Raw genomic sequence first — 17,478 nt, 5'->3', positions numbered from 1 at the left:
CCCTACCCTCTCCTGCTTCTGAGCAAACACCCCCCAGATGAAGCAGTGGGCAGCTTCCTGTGTGGGATCCCTTTGCAAAGTCCTCTCTGCCCTAGGTCCCTTCACCTCAAGATACCTCTGCCCTCTTGTGTGCTTTGCACGTTAAACACCAAAAGCTTCCCACTAAGTTCTCAGCAACAGGGGAAGCAGACAGCCTGTATCTGGAAGCCATCATCAGTTTCCCCCGACACTAATATCCCTGTAGTCCTTATAAGGAAAACTGATAGCTAAAGTTGTTTTAAAGAAACCTCTTTTGAGACTTGTCAAGTTGAGCATGAGCCTGGGAAGGAGGCTAGTGGACAGAAGTGCGTGCCCAGATAAACCAGACTTCCTTCTGTGCCCCTCTCCCAACACACATTCTGAACACATGGACACAGTGGTATGGGAGGAAATTAAGTCGTCGTGAAAGTTAAGGGCCTGTTAAACAGCAAACAGTGGAGGCCAGGATAAAAATGGCGAAGGTTATTTGGCAAGTCAAAAAAACAGTGATAGAATAGTTCTGCACAGATCGTATCAATGGGCACAGCAATCTGCATGTGATAAAGTTACACAGAACTGCGCATGGCATACACACACAAATGAGTGTAATACTCTGAAATCTCAAGAATGACATCTGTGGATTGTACCAATGGCAGTTTCCTGGTTTTGATACCATGCTAGTTATGGAAGCTGTTACCACTGGGAGGAAACTGGGGTAAAGGGCACTTGGATCTATCCACTATTTTTGAAACTTCCTGTGAATCAATAATTACTTCAAGATAAAACTAAGAATACCCCCAAAACCAAGCACCTAGAGCAATGAGCGGTGGTGGCTCTGTCTCCCACAATCCTGGGATACAGGTGGACATACCCTATCACAAGATCCTATTAACAACAGTGACCTCTTCGCTGTCATGATCTTCGCCACCATCATCAAGCCTCCCATTTATTGAACACTTACTATGTATGAAGCACACTTTCTCATTTACATCAGCACCCCCACCAGTCCATCATCCCCATTTTATGGAAAATAACGACCTTGGGAGTAGCTGAGTCAAGCCCCAGGCCACAGAGCTACTGCAGGGCCAGGTTCTGACCGAGGTCTGGGACTTTCATGTTCACACTGGGGCTCAAAACCAGAGAGGAACAGGATTCTGGGGAGCTGTCATGGCATCCGACGTGTGTTCCCTGGAAACCGCTCAAGCACATCCCTCAATCTGTCTCAAAGGCACCTGCAACCGAGGCGGCGCACAGCATGATGATACCACCTTCCTGTCCTGTCCCTCACCCCTGTTTTGGCCAGAAAGCCACATCTGAAGAGAATCAAACAAACAAACAAACAAACAAAAACCAACCATCACTTACAAGTTCTTCACGTTGGTGATGCCACGGAACGCCTTCCTTGGGATCCCCAGGATCTGGTTTTCGCTCAGATCTCTAAACAGGAAGAGAAGAGGCACACTGCGTTAAGGACCAAGGCCCGGCTTTATCTGCATCTCATTAGGACAACAAAACCCCTCGCAGGCTGCCTCTGCGGCCAGGAGTGTTGGAGGGACTGTTCAGTCTCAGGCCCCAGGCTGCTACAAGCCTTCACATTGTTCTCTAGTGATGGCCTTTGCTGGAATGGTTACCAGGCGGGAGCAGCTCGCCTCCAGGGCGGGCGCTGTGGGTGGTCTCGCACCTCCAGGCCACGAGCCAAGACGCTGGGTTATTTGTTGTGCACACCGCACCCAATTCTCTGTTTTGCCACCTCCCAGAGAGACCCCTTGCCCCCCTCCCCCATGTCGTCCCTCCCCCACTGCAGGGTCAACACCACTCAGTCTCCCATCTCTTAGGGACTCTCTGCCTTTGTCATCTGGGATTGGGAGGGAGCCTAGCTATCCTGATTTTCTGATGGGGGATGACCACCTCCGTTTATTCTAGAGCCCCAGACCGCACCCCCCACCCCCCACCTCTGGGGACCTCCTGGATCGGCTTAGTGACATGCATGATGACTTCAATTTGCATTTCCACAAAATGGGGGTCCCACTGGCACCTCATCTAGCATTAAGCAGTGCTAACTGCTTAACTGTTGTTTTGAGGAAGAAAGGTAAAGGACAAACTGTCAGGTGTTGAAGCTGGCTCAAACCCAGGTCTTGTGTTAGGGTCCTCTTTAACAATCCCCAAAACCTCAGTTTTCTTTCCTAAGACCCATGCAGTATTTTCTGTCCCCTCCTCCCCAAACCATACATATGCACTTGTTTTCATTCATGCCTCAAACTTGCTTGGAATCCCAATGAATAATCAATCATAACCTGTGTGTGTCTACACACACACACACATCAATCATATATATATATATATATACACACAAATATATATCTCAATTATTTAAAAAATAGCAGAAAACCCATGAGATATTAAGGTAAAAAATTACCTACCCAGACCATAACCACTGTTACGAATTAGGAGCAATAAGTATAGATTTCACCAATATTATCTCATAGTATATAGTCAGTCATAAACTCTTTTTCACTTATTATCTTGAGAACATCTGTTCACGTCATTAACAGTACATGTCTGACAACCTTTAAATCACTATATATCACCCAATTGTATACAGGGCTATAGGATCACACGCTGTTGGTATTTGTCATTTAAGGAAGGCTAGGATGAGTTTTCCTCCCCACACAATTTGAGGGTAATTGTTGAGCTGCTTCCTATAAGAAGAACACACTGGGTCACAGGGTAAACGTCTTTAACTGCCAAGCTCTCCCAGGGGTAGACTGTACCAATGGATCCTCTCCCACACTGATTTTCCACAGGAACCTAATCAAAAGCTAAAGAGGACTCCACATATATTTGGAAAGAGCAGTCAGACAACCATCGTCCACTGACACTTAGGCTGTCTAATGAACACTGTGTGAAGAACCAGGAGGAGAAACAGAAAGCAGAGGAGAGACTTCACTTCTCTGCTCTCACCTGCTGAGAGGAGTTGCACATTCTAAGCAGCTGGCTGGAACTTTAGACACTTGGGGATCATCCGGGGCTGTGGTTAAGCCCCAAGGCAAGGCTCGGATTTGGGGTAGGGTGTAGATACGACTATCAGTGGCTTCTGGGGCTGAATAACACGGTGCTTCCCGTCTCAAATCCAGTTTCCTCTGTCTGCAACCGGCGTAAGTAAATTTAGATGCACACGGAGCCCTGTTTGCAGACTCCCCTGGCTGGGCCTGATTCAATGAGCAGGGCTCCGGCCTGGAGTCAGGGCACTGAACAGAGCCCACGGTGACAGTAGAGGTCAGGCAGGGTCGCCAAGGTCACTCCTCTGCTCTCCATCAGACTCCAGGAGAAGAGGGCGCAGGTCCTGTCATCTGACTAATGCAATTTCCACCAGGCATCTGGGTTATAACCCAAGTCTCCAGCAACCACAATGGCCTAGTCTTTTTTGCCACGCACAGGCTGATGTCTAGGACAGCAAGCCCCTGCTCCTACCCACCCGCGCTTGGCTGCTATCTCTGGCTGCTCTGGGAAACAGGTTGGGACACACTTCTGGTCAATGGCTAATGATCAAAATCAGGGGCAGGGGGAACAAACAGGAGAGAGGTTTGGACTAGTCAGTTTACAACCATGCCTGGAAGCCAGGAAAACAGGCACATATTCCATAGTGTATTAACCCTTTATTTTTAAGGCGCCCCAAACATACTGAAGAGATAACAATTGTACGAAGGTTCTGGCTTGTAATATGGTGGGATGATGAGAGGAGAGTAGCTGTTTAGCAGAAAAATCTGGCCCAGCTGCTGGGAAACATCCCACAAAAGTAATCACACAGGCAAAAACCCTGCAATTGCATGGGGTGGCCACTGGGGTTTCTAGTCGCTATTTTGCCGCTGGAGGTATACCCAGTCTCGCTCCTACCTAGTTTAAGGGACTCAGTTTAAAACACAGCTTTCTTTCCACCTCCCTCCCATGCTTTCCTCCTGCCACAACTGAGCAAAACAGTGGATTGTAGGGAATTTATCTGTTCCCCATGACAATCCGCTTGTAAATTTTATTAATTTTATTTTCCATTGAGCCTCTGTTCTCCAGCTAACAATACCTCTGCCATCCATCTGCAGGATTGTATATTGATTTCATAAATACCTCCAGCGGGCTGAAAAACTGACAGCTTTAATGGTGTTACTGATGGGGCGTGGAGGAGGGTTCAGGGCTGGGTGCTTCATTTTCGGTAACTGTCCCTTCACAATTATCTCGAGGCCTTTGTGAAGGCTCCTAATAGCGTGTTTATCTCAGCGTGATGCCAGAGCATGGAGCTAGTGCTAAGCACTACCCTTGAGAGAGACAAGAGCCACCATTTTCAGCTGACATTTAAATAAAAATAACAAAATCTATCTGGAGTGCCCAAGAGTCTAGTTCTGGCCAATTGCTTGCCGGGGGATTAGTGCCTTGCCCTTCCTGAGGGAAAATGCTCAGAAGTAGCCAGGAAAAGGGAACTTTTCTTTTTTCTTTTTAAAACACATTAGATTAAAAGTATGAGGCTGGAGCACGGTGAGAGAATATGGGACGTGCTGAAATTTTCTGGGGGAAGTAAAGGAAGATGGCTGGTGGGAAATGCTTTCTTGGTTGGGAAGTAGGGCCGCGGATTGGGATGCCTTTTTAAATAATTAGAACTCTGAAAGAAAGGAGAACTGCATTAGCTAAAGTGCATTTTCCTGCTTCCGGAAAATGATTAACCGACGGATTATTCCATCCAAAAACACAAGACCAAAGAGGACTTATTAAGGAGACAGTAAGTCAAATAGGAGTTGGCAAGAACCAATATATCCCCCTTCCAGCCAACTCCCCCCCCCCCCTTTTTAATTTACTAAAATGCTTTGGACACAGATTAACTTTCTTCACAAATTTATTATTGCTTCATCTACCTTGAAACAGGAACTGCAGACACTTTGATAAATGGATTGAAAGGTTGTCTAGTTCCAGTGGAGCTTTCAAATGTTTCCCAGGGCTCTCCCTGCAATGTCAGGCATGCTTTGTTCTAAGAGCAGCAGTGAATGACAGTCCCCACCTTCACCCCCACCCCAGCCCACCCTATGTTTACCAGGAAAGACGGCAAGGCAGGAAGCAGGAAAGTAGTCTCCTCTTTGCTCTGGTAGGGACAATGCACTTGTCTTGGTCACATTCATGCTACCAGGAAGTCTTGTCTGTGTTAGATGGCAGTTTGTGAGGGGTGGCATTTGCTCCTAGATGTCAATCTTGAATTATTCCAAAGGTACAAGATGGGGCTTGGAAACTCACCCAACCTTGGAGAATCCTTGTTTCTGAGGGGGTAGGGACGGCAAGCCACTTAGCTTATGATCATGCAAACTACTGAAATGCTTTATGCCTCAGTTTCCCCATCTTTACAGTGGGGGCTTCTCTGACCTCCTAGGCTAACCATGGGGATAAAAGGAGTTGATATATGTGTGTCTTGCACGGCCTCTTGAACCCTGTAGGCATTCACCAAACAGCTGCAGTTATTTCTTGGATTTTCTGCCCATTTAGTCCTGCATTTTATATCGCTGAACACATCCTTTATGACCCTCTTCAGGACATATGTCTATAACTGTGCAAAGAATAGAACACATAAATGTGGCTAATATTCTTTCCATAAAATCTGGGGGAGGGATCAAAGTTTCCCTCATCTGTCATCTAGATCGGAGTATCCATGTTTGATTCTAGAATCTTTTGAATGAGAGAGGAGAGCTTGATTCAGGAGAATAGATCTTTCTCGGATTGGGCTCTCAAAGAAGCTGACACTTAACCAAATGATGGATTTATAAAGTGCTCCTGGGAGAGACCAGTAAGGGATGCAGGAAGCAGGATCAAGAAGGGAAATAAAGATCAGTTAGGAAAAGTCTTAGCCTTAGCCCCATACCCTGGGAGTTCTTGTATCTAACCAAGGGATCTGGGCCTTTAGAGCCTTGCATCAAATAGTCCTTGGTTAGACACCACCCAAGAAAAATAGGAATCGCCTGGCTCTGCCTGTTCTCCATAAGTCTGAACAAGGTGACTCCAGCAACTCACGGACAGATTCCTGAAGAGGTTCCTAGTCGTGATTTTTATCCATAAAATCTGAAGAAGCAGGAGATGGGAGCCAGTGTCAGTAAAGAGACCCAAGGGATCCAACCCAAAGCACACATAAAAAGGCTTCAAGGACAGTTCTCCTGATTCAGGAAGTTCTCAGAAGATTAAAAAAAAAATCACTCATGAAAGATGACATATCCAGGACTGGGATCAAGAGGTCACAGGGGGAAGCTTAGTGACCACAGGAAATTGGAACAACTCAATCTCATACTTTCTTTGTCTACCTCCCCAGACCCCTTTGCACTGAGACCAATCAGGTACCCTTTTTAGTAACAACCACAACAAAAAAATCCATCAATTTTTGATTAGCTAAACTAAAAGAGGGGATGATCTAAAAGCATTTCTACTTGGTACCATTATTGGATTTGAGATCAGGGCAGTGGATTACCACTCTGATTCTCTTTGGCCTGAGTATGTATTAAAATTTCTTTCCCGGTCACTGCCTACTAGGAGGAAGTCTGCCTGTTGTTGCAGTAGGTATCAATCAAAACTCATTTACGGATTTAAAAAACTTCCAATGGATAATCCATGAATCTATGAATTCTTGTACTGTCACTGCTGTCGTCTTATACAAAGCTGAACCCTGCTTCCCTGAGCCTCAACTCCAATGCATAGTAACTGTGACATTATCACTCCACTCTAGGAGCCAAAGAGAAATATTGTCTTGCTCACCTTATTTTATACAGTGGGAGGGACAGACATGCAGGAAAAATTATTTCCTGGGGATTTTACAGTGTGGACTTTAGGGAGGATTTATCTTAAAAAGTAAATCTCTTCTGTAGGCAATTTACCTTAATAAACAAGATTATATGTCTGCAGTTGGGTCACTGTCAAAAGCAAGTGAGCCCCAAGCATATGTTCCAGCTAAGAAGCCCTGGTACCTCCAGCTGGGTGTCTAGTCAATGGCATCCTTTGTCCGAGGGAGATTATAACGGAAGGACTGAATTATTTCCTGAACAAATTGCCACGTATCTCAGGGACCCAGAGAATCAAAGTATCAATGGGGGAACAAAAAAAATTATTTTCCACTGCTCCAGTTGGTTTCTGAATATTTCATTGCACCAGTTTACATGCTTGCTTCCTTGATGCCAAAAGTTACTGAAAGGAAGAGCTCCTTTCGTTCTGCCTTTTCTGACAAGCTCATTAGAAAAGTCCTAGTCATATTGTTCAGATGTTCAGATTGACAGATTAAATGTCAGCTCAGATTCTTACAACAAAATAGAAATTTAGCACCTACTATGTGTTATTCTATGTCACATGTTGAGACACAGAAGTGAACAGAACCAACTTTCTGTCCCCATGGACTTGGCATTCCCTTTGACAAATAAACAGAACTCTTCCTATATTTGATTGGAAAATAAACATCTAGACATCCCCTAAAGTAAGAGCTACAGTCCCACTGTTTGTTTTTTTTCCCTTCTCAACAAGAAGAAACCCTGTATCTAAAGTTACATTGCAGATCATTCCTACCCAGCAAGGAAAAGAATTCTCAGCTTTGTTTTACTCCAGGCTCAAAATTATTTTTGCTTTTAGGGAGGGTTAAAAAGGGGGAAAGAAAGATGCCAATCTGAATCACCGGGACTTGCAGTCTTGTTTCATCAAGCACTTTGGTTTTGTCTTTCAAAGTGGACAGCCTGATAAAATCAGGACAGTTTGAAGATGTTATTAAGAGTTGGCCTGGGGGGCAGCCCCGGTGGCACAGCGGTTTAGTGCCGCCTGCAGCCCGGGGTGTGATCCTGGGGCCCCCGGGGTCGAGTCCCTCGTCGGGCTTCCTGCATGGAGCCTGCTTCTTCCTCTGCCTGTGTCTCTGCCTCTCTCTCGCTCTCTCTGAATAAATAAATATCAAAAAAAAAAAAAAAAAAAAAAGAGTTGGCCTGGGGAATCCTGGGTAGCTCAGTGGTTTAGCACCTGCCTTTGGCTCAGGGCCTGATCCCGGAGTCCTGGGATTGAGTCCCACATCAGGCTCTGCATGGAGCCTGCTTCTCCCTCTGCCTGTGTCTCTGCTTCTCTCTGTCTCGAATAAACAAACAAAATCTTAAAAAAAAAAAAAAAAAAAAAGAGTTGGCCTGGTACAGGGCAGCTGCTCTCGCAGTGGGGCTCATGGTCTACCTAATCAGAATTTACTGATGATGTTTCAAAAAACACAGATCCCTGGTTTTTAAAATAATTTAGATATGATAATGGCATTGTAGGCTATGTTTCCCTTCATTCAGGTCTTTATCTTTGAGAGATACATACTGAAGTAATTAAGGATTAAATGATGTCTGGTTTTGCTTCAAAATAATGTAAAAAGGGGGGGTTCGGCAAGGAGAGTGGGTGGAAGTATAGGAGTAAGACTGGCCATGAATGAATCCTTGGAGCACTTTGTGCAAAGGAGGTTCATCTATAATTTGTGCTTGACTTTTATATATGTGATATTTTCCAGAATAAAAAAAAATGAAGATTTCTAGGACTCATCCCGGAGCTACTGAGTCAGAAATCCTGGGGATGGGCTCTGGAGTGTAAACTATGAAGAAGGTTGAGAGCATGGGTAGGATGATTTGCACATGGGATTAGGTGCTGAATTCACACCCCAGCTGCGCTACTTAATGGGCTGTGTGTCTTTAAGAACATCAATTCAAGTCTGAGCCTCCATTTGTGCTTCCATGAAATCAGGATAAGCATCGAGAGTAATGAAAAATCGAGTGCTTTCTATAGTCTTCATGCAGTACATAAATGCAAATCACTATCTTCGTTTTATTAGCATGAAGCTAACAAATATAGCATCTTACTACTTTAAGTGTCTAGGGAAAATTTGGGGTCCAAGATGCAAAGGCCTCTTGTGTCTCAGGTGTGATCCTGCTGGTGTTGGACAAAATGCTTATGGGATAGTGTCACAGAAGGCTGAAGGGGGATGGAGTGACAATATCTAATCCATGACTGACAAAGCCATCCAGGGGCCCAGCTTAGAGGCTGAACTAGAGGGGCTGAAAGTCTACTCCACGGATAGTTATACCCTTCCCTGGATCCCAGCAACTCAGCAGGAGGAAACCAGGCACTCTGCCCTTGGACCCTACTAAACCTGTAGGGTAGGACTCTGACTCAGATTAGAGCATTCTGGGTGGGGCCACACAGACAAGTGTTTTCCCAGGTTTCCAGGAGGGCTGCAGTTGAGGGGAGAAAGTGCTAGAGGACAGGTAATGAGTAGCTGGGCCTTGAGGCCCATCTTGAGCTGTGACCCTTCTAGAGCAGATGAAGGTCTGGTGTCTGAGCATCATGGAGCTAAGGTCCCTCAGATGGAGAGACTGAGGGCTGCAAGTAAGATTAGGGTTGTTGGTTGGCCCCCTGATTAGTCACAAACATACACTTTTTTTTTTTAAGATTTTATTTATTCATGAGACGAAGGGAGAGAGGGAGTGAGAGTGAGAGAGGCAGAGACACAAGCAGAGGGAGAAGCAGGCTTCCTGTGGGGAGTCTTTTGCAGAACTCGATCACAGGACCTCAGGATTTAGACCTTAGCCAAAGGCAGATGCTCAACCACTGAGCCACCCAGGGGCTCCTATTTTCTGTCTCTTTATGGGCAGATGTTCTGGAAATCACAAATTCAAATGCATTAGATCACACAGGCTAAAGGAAATGAGCAAACCAGGCTGACTGTGGACACAAAAGTAGTGAGGGGTGAGCTAGGAGACACAGGGCTCATCCCAATGAATTTCCCCCACTTAAAAAACAACCCTCCATGCTGGTCCATGGGACACTTCAGCCTAGGGCTGAAGGGTACAGTGGCCAATACCCCTCCCAAAGGTGATCTAATTCTAGGACAGCACTGTCCCATAGAAGTCTAACATGAGATACTCATGCAATTTAATCTGTTCCATTAGCTGCATTAAAAAGTTAAACAGTTGAAATGAATTTCAGTATTTTACTTAACCCAATGTATCCAAAATACCTTAACATTGTAATCAGTATAAAAATATATTAATGAGCTACTTTATAATCTTTTTTATACCAAGTCTTCAGAATCTGATATGTATTTTACACACATCTCAAATCAGACCAGCCCCCTTTCAAGTGCTCAATAATCACATATGGCTAGCACCTGTCATATTGGACAGTGTAATTCAAGAATATGGCTAGGAGCCGGGTGTTGTAGTTCCACGACCACTCATTATCAAGAGAGAAAAAGAGTATTAGATATTGGAACCAATCTAAAAGAGCCCAATGCGGGACTCCTCAGAGGTTGGGTGAGGGGCAGTAAACAATAGGAAATGTGAAAGGGAGCCATTCAAGATAGAAACCTTTGGATTTAAGGAAGTAAGCCAGGTCTTGAAATATCCCAGTCATTCAGCCATCCCTCCTCTGAGCAGAGAATCTCTTTCCAGCCAGAGGATTTAATTTGTGTCTTTCTGAACCAACTTTCCTGGGCTGGCAGGGTTAACCAGCTTTCTTCATTGAATTATATGCAAGACCAACTAAGGCTCTTTGTGTTCATGAAACAGCATTATAACTGACTGATCATCTCCATGCAAATGGTACAGAGGCTGAGCTTCTCAACAGCTCACTAATTCCTAGAATTATCACAATTTAGCAACAAGGTAGTTAGGTTAGACGGGATTGGGGGAGCTCTCGTTATCAGTCCAGTTGTGCCTTCTGTTCTGGTCCAGACTTTTCTTCTTCACTAGGTGGCCTCGGAAACATCACCAGGATGCTAACTAGAGTTTGTGCATCACCACCAAGTACGCTTCAGGGGGTATAACTGAGATTTCGGTGTTCTTACATTGTGGGCAGAAATCTGACGCTAAACATCATCTGAGCCTAAGGATCTAATTATGCGCTTAGGATAGTCCTCTGCCAATTTTAGGCCCAATCAAATGTTTTTGGTTTAGTTTCCCAATCTTGGTGCATGTGTGTGTGTGTGGCAGGGGGTGGGGGGGTTGGTATCTACCTGGTTCAAAAGGATGAAGATCAGGGATTTCTTTTTTTTCCCCTTTGTTTGAAGGTATGTGTCTGCCCAATAGAGTTGGGAAGAGTGAGCCCATTTCTGTGAAATCCATCCTCCTCCCAGGCTGACACACTGTTCCTACCCCCTCCTTTCTCTACGACCCTCTCCCTTGGCAGCCCTCTGAGGCTTTCATCCCTAATTTGATTGTCGTAGCTGACACTGTCAATCTGAAATCCAGTAGCACGTCTAACGCTGGCTGGACAAGGGGAATGCATGGGGAGAAGAGGGGGAGGCAAATTCATCTTGAGAATAGCTTTATGTAAATCGATCCTCTGGCCTAAAGCTGGAGCCAAGCATTTGCTGATTAATTGGAGAAGCGTCCTTGTTCCCGTGTCTTCTTTAGAGAGATGGCCCAAATTGAGGCCTCTCTTCTTCACAAAGACATTCCCATGCCAAAAAGCTTTTGCAATTAGGAGATGAAACCCTGCAAGCGGGTGGGGGGTGGGGGAGAGGAAGCAGGGGTTGGGAGAGCGTTTATGGAATTGTTCTGAAATGAAGTATGTGCATTTGGGCTGCTTCATGATTAATTGCTGACCCGGGCACCTTCATTTGCCTCCCAGATGGTGGCCTGATAGCCTAGGTTCTGAGGCACAATATCCCATAGGTGAAGATCTGCTTGTACAATTAGCAAAAATTAAGGGGGTGAGAAGTGTACTTCCTAACATGTTTTTTCTGGTGGATTCCAAATTTATATTTTAGGTTACCACTTGGGCCCATTTCTGTTGGTGTCAGGAAAGAGTGTCTGTGATTGACTTAATCTCTTGTCCATGTTTCTCTTACGGTCTCTTAGAAAGAAAGCTCAAAAAAAAAAAAAAAAAAAAAGCCAGATCATCCACCAAGGTGGTCCTTTAATCCAGGGCACTGTTAAATCTGACTTTACCAAAAAGCTCAAGGCAAATTAGGGATTTAGGCACAGGTGGAAGTGAGTTTGCATCCAGAAAGACTGCTTGTTGGCTAACCTGTGTGCTGACGGAAGGTCAAGCTTAGATGGAAACGTGGTCGTTTCCATCGGCTTCTTCATTAAATTATGAGTTTTGCTGAGCACAAGCCCTGACGCACCACTTAAAAAATATTTGAATGGATTAAAAATAAATGAAAATGATTTCATGTCATTGCCTGGTTCATGGATGATTGAAAATAAGTTTCAAGCTATAGGGATTCCCACCACCCTCAAGTCCAGTTTGTCCCTTTAAATTATAAAGAGCTCTTCCCCTGTTCCCCCACCATTCTATCTCTTCCTCGCTGGTACAGTGAGGTGCCTGAGAACTGAGGCCACTAGAATAGGCTTGCGTTCTAAGGAGCTGCAGATAAAGTCTCTGAGAAGGTTTAGTGAGCCACACTGGAGTGTGGGAATGAGCACTTACCTAGGAAGGGAGGCCAAGCAAATAATTTGGTTTTTGGGGGGAACAGAATTTAAACCTGGACTGAGAGGATACAAAAGATTTGGAAAATGAATTTGATCCAGAAAAGGGCTGTGTGTGTGACAAAACCACATCTCCAAGAACATCTCCTCCTCCTCTCCCCATTTCTGAATTCTGGCACTCATTGAGACTAGGATAATACAGATAATGAAACTTCAGGACCGAAGGAGATACTTTGAGCCTCAAGCTATAGGAGATGTTAGAAGGAGATGACTGGCAGTGAGAAAGGTTTGATTGCTTTGTGATAATTTGCTCTGTAATCATCCTCCTTTCTGCCAAAGGGTCTAAGAGATGTGGAAACCTGCATGGAGTCTGAGGATTAAGAAGTCCAGTTGGGGAAGGTGGGAAGCAGACAGGCAGACCCATGGGCTAAGGCACTGTCATTTGGGAGCAGGTGAAGCTGTTTCCCTGATTTCTTTTTTTTGTTTGTTTGTTTCCTGATTTCTATCCCTGTAACGTTAAATATTCAACTTGGTCATGATCCTTTCAACACCTCCTGGGTACCCTGTGTGTGCCTGACCCTAAGAGTAACATTTTATGGACTGAGCAACTCCTCCTTCTTCCACTGGAGGATACGCTACTGGGGCTCTTCTGCTGTCCATTCAGTTTCTCTGAAGGAACGTGAGCACCTAGGGGCAGGGTGAGTGGTGGGTGGGGAGGGATTATGCCCAGTGGCTGGAGTCTGGAATGCAGAGCTGTGGCTCAAGGAAATGGGGCTTGTATATGCCTGTTCTTTCTTGTGACTTTTCAGAACCCCATTAAATAAGTGAAACCTCAGGGATGAAAGTGAGATGCTATCCTGGGGCCATCCACTGATAAGATCAATGCGGCTTCAGAAAGGCTCAAAATTATCTTCCACCCAAGCAAGAAAGCAATTGAGCAAGAGCTCAGCACCCTGAGTTACAAGGCCAGTTTCTCGAAGCCCAGTGTTGGACGGTACATACAGCAGAGAACACCACTAAGCTTTGTTAATACTATAGCACAACATTTCTCCTCGTGACCCCCTGTACTATTTATTGTTCCATTCAAGACAATTGCTAATAACTCACACCTGTGGATGTCCTGGTATCGACTAAAACAGAATAGATGCTGTTCTCTTGCTTATTTATGTAAACATGGATGCAGTTCAATAGGCTGACACCAAGTTTGAAGTTAACACTAATGTTTAATCGCAGACCTACTTCTGGCCGTTTAGCTTGAAAGGTGGGAGACAAGGGGTGCGTGCTGGGAGGACCCAGTGAACTGCAGAGATGAAAGGAAGCCGTGATGAATGTGGGGCTGTTGCCACTGGTCGGATGCCCAATACAACAAACTCATCTGTTCCAGGCAAAGAGGGTAGGACCTCCACAGCAGGAGGTGGGGGCAGAGAGGAGGGATAGAGGGGCAGCTCCTTCTGAAACACCTTCCTTTCCACTCTGTTGGTTAACTATAGCCCGAGCCATACTTGGCCTGGTAACTCAGCTCCCTTCCATAACTGACCCCAGAGGTCTTGCCTATGGTCAAAACTCCAGGAGACAGTGAGACACACTGTTGGAAGCATGGCTCAGGAGCCCAGAAAACTGTGGTGTGAATTCAGACTTTGCCTCCTGCTAGTTATGTGGCTTTGTATGAGTAGATCACCCTGCCCGAGCCTGAGTTTCCTATCTGTAAAATGGGGACAATGTAAATACTTGCCATGGAATTATTATAAAATGGCTAATGAGTTTAGAGCCATATGTTACCTGGCTGATAATCAACACTTGGTAAATACCAATTATTAGGAGTGCTATATCTGTTCAAGTCTTGCATTCAAAACTATGAGTGGAAGACGACAAAATCCCCACAAATTCCTTGTCCCAGAGAATATTACATTGGAACTCAAATTGTAAAGAAGCACCTCCTGGTCAAATTCAGTACCAAAGAAACCAATACCTGGGTTCTACTCAGCCTGCGGTGCCTCAGAGCTTCCCTGGCTCCTGCAGGGGGACCCAACCTCATGGATTTTCCCAGGCTCTCTCTGGAATGGGTGGTCAAGATGGGCACAGAGTTAAAAGCCCCACAGCTCTCTGTATACCCCCTCAGAAGCTGGCTGGAACCCGTGGATTCAATAGCAACTGCTATACAGGGAAGTCAGCAGGGGGTGCCACAAAGAAGATGGACAAGGAGGAGGGCCGGATGCAGCTGGTGGGACCACTGGTAGGAGAGCTGGAGGATCCAGCCAGGCAGGGTTTAGACGGGGGTGTGGCCTCAACCTTAAGGGGCTCTGGGCTGAGTGTTAGATGGTGACCAGCTGCCTCTGCACGGACTCAGGACAAGTCGAAATAGCCCTCCACCTTCCAAAGGAAGCTGGGGTATGGAAGCTTCCCCGGGGGCCCAGAGCCATGCAGGAAACAGCCACGAGAGGAGAGGCTGAGATCACTCAAGGTGGGAAGGTGAGTCGAATTTGCTACTAAAGTGAATTCCCTGGCTGTCCTTCCTACCCTGTTCAAACTGTCCTGTGGCTCACGTTTCATAGAAGTGTCATTATTAATAAGGTGACTATAGTGCACCCCTGGAGTTAGATGGCTATGGGTCAAAGCTAAGAAAATGAGAAGACACAGTCTGTGGGAGAGGACAAAGGGAAACAGCAAGTATGACGTCACCTTTTAGGAAGTAAAAGTCACCTCTGCAGACAGACCTAGCTGTTCAAGGCAAGATACACTGGGCCTCTGCCCTCTCTCCTGTCCCCAGACCTGCCCTGGGGGCTGCTCCAGGAGTAAGGAGAAGGAACCAGAATGTCGGCCTCTGAGGGCTGGTATGGAGGGGCTGAGTCTGTGATCTTTAAAATCAGCTGTAGACAGACGTGCAGGAGAACCCCAGCAGAGATGGACAGAGATAAATAGATGAGACAGAGAGAACAGTGAAAGAAAGATGGAAAATCAGGCAGGGACACAAAAACAAAAAGAGACTGACAGACAGAACAGAGAAAACAAAAGAAAAACAAAAGTCAGAGAAACACACATGCACAGAAACAGTTATTTCCTGGTAGAGATCACAAAAGGCCGAGACGTGCAGAGAAAGTGCACAGATGTGAGACAGGGGACAAAGGATAGACACAGGTGCAAATACCCAGAAGGAGCCGGGTTGGGAGGACAAGGGCCAAGGGATAGCAAGAGGCAAAGGGTCAGGTGGAAGCCCTGCAGGGAGCTGCGAGGCTGGCCCACAGAGATTCCTCCCCACAGATCCTTCGCGTTGGGGTTTGGGCTTTCTCTGGATGACCAAGGACCAAGAGAGGGAGGGAGGGAGGGGATCCCATGTCTCTCTCACATCCAACTTGGGAGGTCATTCTGGAAACAAGGAAGTGTCATTCTCACTGCCTGGACCCTGTGAACTCAGGCATCCTCCCCCACACACATCCCCCGCCACCTCCCAAGCCTGGCCTGTGGAAGCCAGCCTCTCCCTCTACCCAAGGAGAGCTAGCTAGGGGGAAGGTCCCCCCACCCCTGGGGCTTCACGCAAGTTCCCATCTCTAACAAACTACCCCAGTCCCTGCCTCTCTCAGCTCCAGAAGGCAGGCACAAGAGGTTTGGGTAGAGGAAACCTGCGGAGGTCTCAAACTTTTTACATTACGAAGCGGGTTTTTAAAAGCTCCATAAAATTTCAAGGCACATACTTAATGTTCAAATGGCAGACTATATCGATCCCTGGCCATCCTCTAGTATCTTAAGTTTACCCAGAGGACCATTTTATTTAATTAACTTGGTGCTTTATTAATATAAATATTCTCCTATTGATCATAAGAGGGCCTGACAGGCACTCGAGCTGGGTATACATCACCTTCCCTCTGAGCAGCGCCACTTAGAGGAATAGCTGGCTCGGAATCAAGAAGAGTGGCAGGAAGTGGCCCCTGGGATGTCAGGCACTGATGAATCTATAGCAGTTTTTATGGAGGGAGACTTTTTCATTCTTTCTTTCTTTTTTTTTTTTTTTAAAGTACCAGCTCTTCGATTCTCTTAAAGCAGAAAGCATATGGAAATGAGATATGAAAATGGTCTTGGCTTACATGTATCAATTAAGCATGTCAATACTTTAATTAAATCACTCAACCTAATGAGATTTATACCAATGAATATGTTTTATAGTTATAATAGCTTTTCTGGCCACTGTTCAAAATGTCAAATAAATTGTAAAAAGAGGATTAAAAAAAGACATAATTGACATTCTGAACTGAAGCCAGTTTTTTTCTTCTTTCCTTTCTTTCCCCTTTATTCATGTGATTTTGGACAATATATATATATAAAGTAATGGATCCTATAATGGATTGGTTTAAGAGTCTTTTTCATTTTTCAATTTTAATCCTTCTTATCAACTTTTCTAAGCCTCAGATCACTGAACCTGCGAACGCCCTCACTTTCTTCTGGTCCTTTAGAGCTTGCTTTTTCAATCATTTGCAACTGGAACTCCCTGGTACACCCACAGACAGGAAGGCACACCCTCTGCCCTGACCAAGAAAACCCCAAACAGGGCAAAAGGCTAAAAGGCAATATGACTGAGGCAGCTATTACCAGAACATCAAAATATCTGGGTAAAAGTATTTTAAGTCTCTTATGTAAAAGCCAGGCTAAAAGCCTATTTTCTCTAACTAAATAATGTGGCAAAGGAAGCCAAGATTCTTGCTTCTCTCTTATGTTCTTTTGGATTCAGCTTTTTTAATCAATTTATATCTGTATATAACTGTAGTCTATGTCCCCAAAGATGGAACACAAAGAGAAGACCTTCTAGACAAGTACAAATGTACAGAGAATGCGAAGGCAAGACAGTTACGATAGGGAGCATTCATAATGCTGTAGTGGATTCCTCCCGACTAGTCCCAGGCAGAACGAGCAAAGCTATGAGCATTCTGATGTAGTTGCAGAGTTACCATCTGAAACTGGGATTGCAAAAAAAGGAGAGAATAAAATAGAGATTTGGGGGCACTGATCTGAAATACACAAGTCCTGA

At 45.3% G+C, this 17,478-nt stretch overlaps 1 protein-coding gene across 1 annotated transcript in view; it reads right to left on the bottom strand.

The window, feature by feature from the left end:
• SLIT3 (slit guidance ligand 3) overlaps positions 1-17,478 on the bottom strand; it is a 589,227-nt gene that overhangs the window by 193,924 nt on the left and 377,825 nt on the right. Inside the window, exon 5 of the mRNA XM_026009601.2 lies at positions 1,384-1,455. Within this exon, the coding sequence (XP_025865386.2) occupies positions 1,384-1,455 (72 nt within the window). The remainder of the gene's footprint in view (positions 1-1,383; positions 1,456-17,478) is intronic.

This window comes from Vulpes vulpes, chromosome 4 (assembly GCF_048418805.1).
Source record: "Vulpes vulpes isolate BD-2025 chromosome 4, VulVul3, whole genome shotgun sequence".
NCBI classification, from domain to species: domain Eukaryota; kingdom Metazoa; phylum Chordata; class Mammalia; order Carnivora; family Canidae; genus Vulpes; species Vulpes vulpes.
Note: the sequence above shows the minus strand (reverse complement) of the source record. Positions and strands in the feature narration are given on the sequence as shown.